Raw genomic sequence first — 773 nt, forward strand, 5'->3', positions numbered from 1 at the left:
TTTGCGTCTGCCAGCATGTGCTCACGCAGGTATTGTTTCCAATTCGCTTTTAATTGCAAAAACCACGGCTGCGTCGTGCACTCCTGCAATAGGTGCTTGTTGCGGTGAATCCAGTTAATCCAATGGATGCAGTACGACGTCACGTGGTCGGGGTTGGAATGAGCATTGTGTTCTGCATCGAACTGTATGGTTTCCATACACTTCCAGGGATCAGGGTCCTGTGCATGTCGTGTAGAAGTGTCCATGGCTAACGGTATAGTTTCAATACACTTGCATGGGTGATATTCATCAAATGGACACGGATCTGTTCCTTTGGAGTCAGTGGAAGAAACATGGGTCCCTGGTAAACCATGGTTTGAGGTAGAAACACCCAAGATATTGTTATTCGTGTCCTCGTCCCGCATCAACTCCTGCACAAACTGCTCCACGAGTATCTGCCAATAGTCGTCTTTGACGTTTTGCCACTCGGCCTCTTCACATTCGTGGAGCACTTCTAAGTGTAGCTCGATAATCGTGCGCTTATGCACGCGTGGTGGGCGTATTCCGCGGCGTGGGGCAGCAGATGCAGGCTGCCTAGCCCTAATCATCGTGTACCCGTAATCGGGTGGCGGCAGGTCGCCGCGTTGTAAATGGTCCAATATTTCTTCGTCGAGTGGCGGTGACGGAACGTCACGAACGGTTCGAAACTTTCGTCGTCGTTTGGCAAGGTGCGCAAAGTACTACAAAAACAAGGACAAGGACCATGAGGTAAATGCAGTTGTGCGCATCATCAT

At 50.2% G+C, this 773-nt stretch overlaps 1 protein-coding gene across 1 annotated transcript; it reads right to left on the bottom strand.

Annotated features, from left to right (window-relative positions):
- Positions 1-26: 26 nt before the first annotated feature.
- AK88_04273 (uncharacterized protein) lies at positions 27-719 on the bottom strand (the record flags this gene model as incomplete). The annotated part of the gene is made up of 1 exon (XM_012481883.1): positions 27-719. A coding segment is annotated over one exon (693 nt), but the record flags the coding sequence as incomplete, so codon positions are not given.
- Between the last annotated feature and the right edge of the window lie 54 nt (positions 720-773).

This window comes from Plasmodium fragile (assembly GCF_000956335.1).
Source record: "Plasmodium fragile strain nilgiri unplaced genomic scaffold supercont1.58, whole genome shotgun sequence".
NCBI classification, from domain to species: Eukaryota; Apicomplexa; class Aconoidasida; order Haemosporida; family Plasmodiidae; genus Plasmodium; species Plasmodium fragile.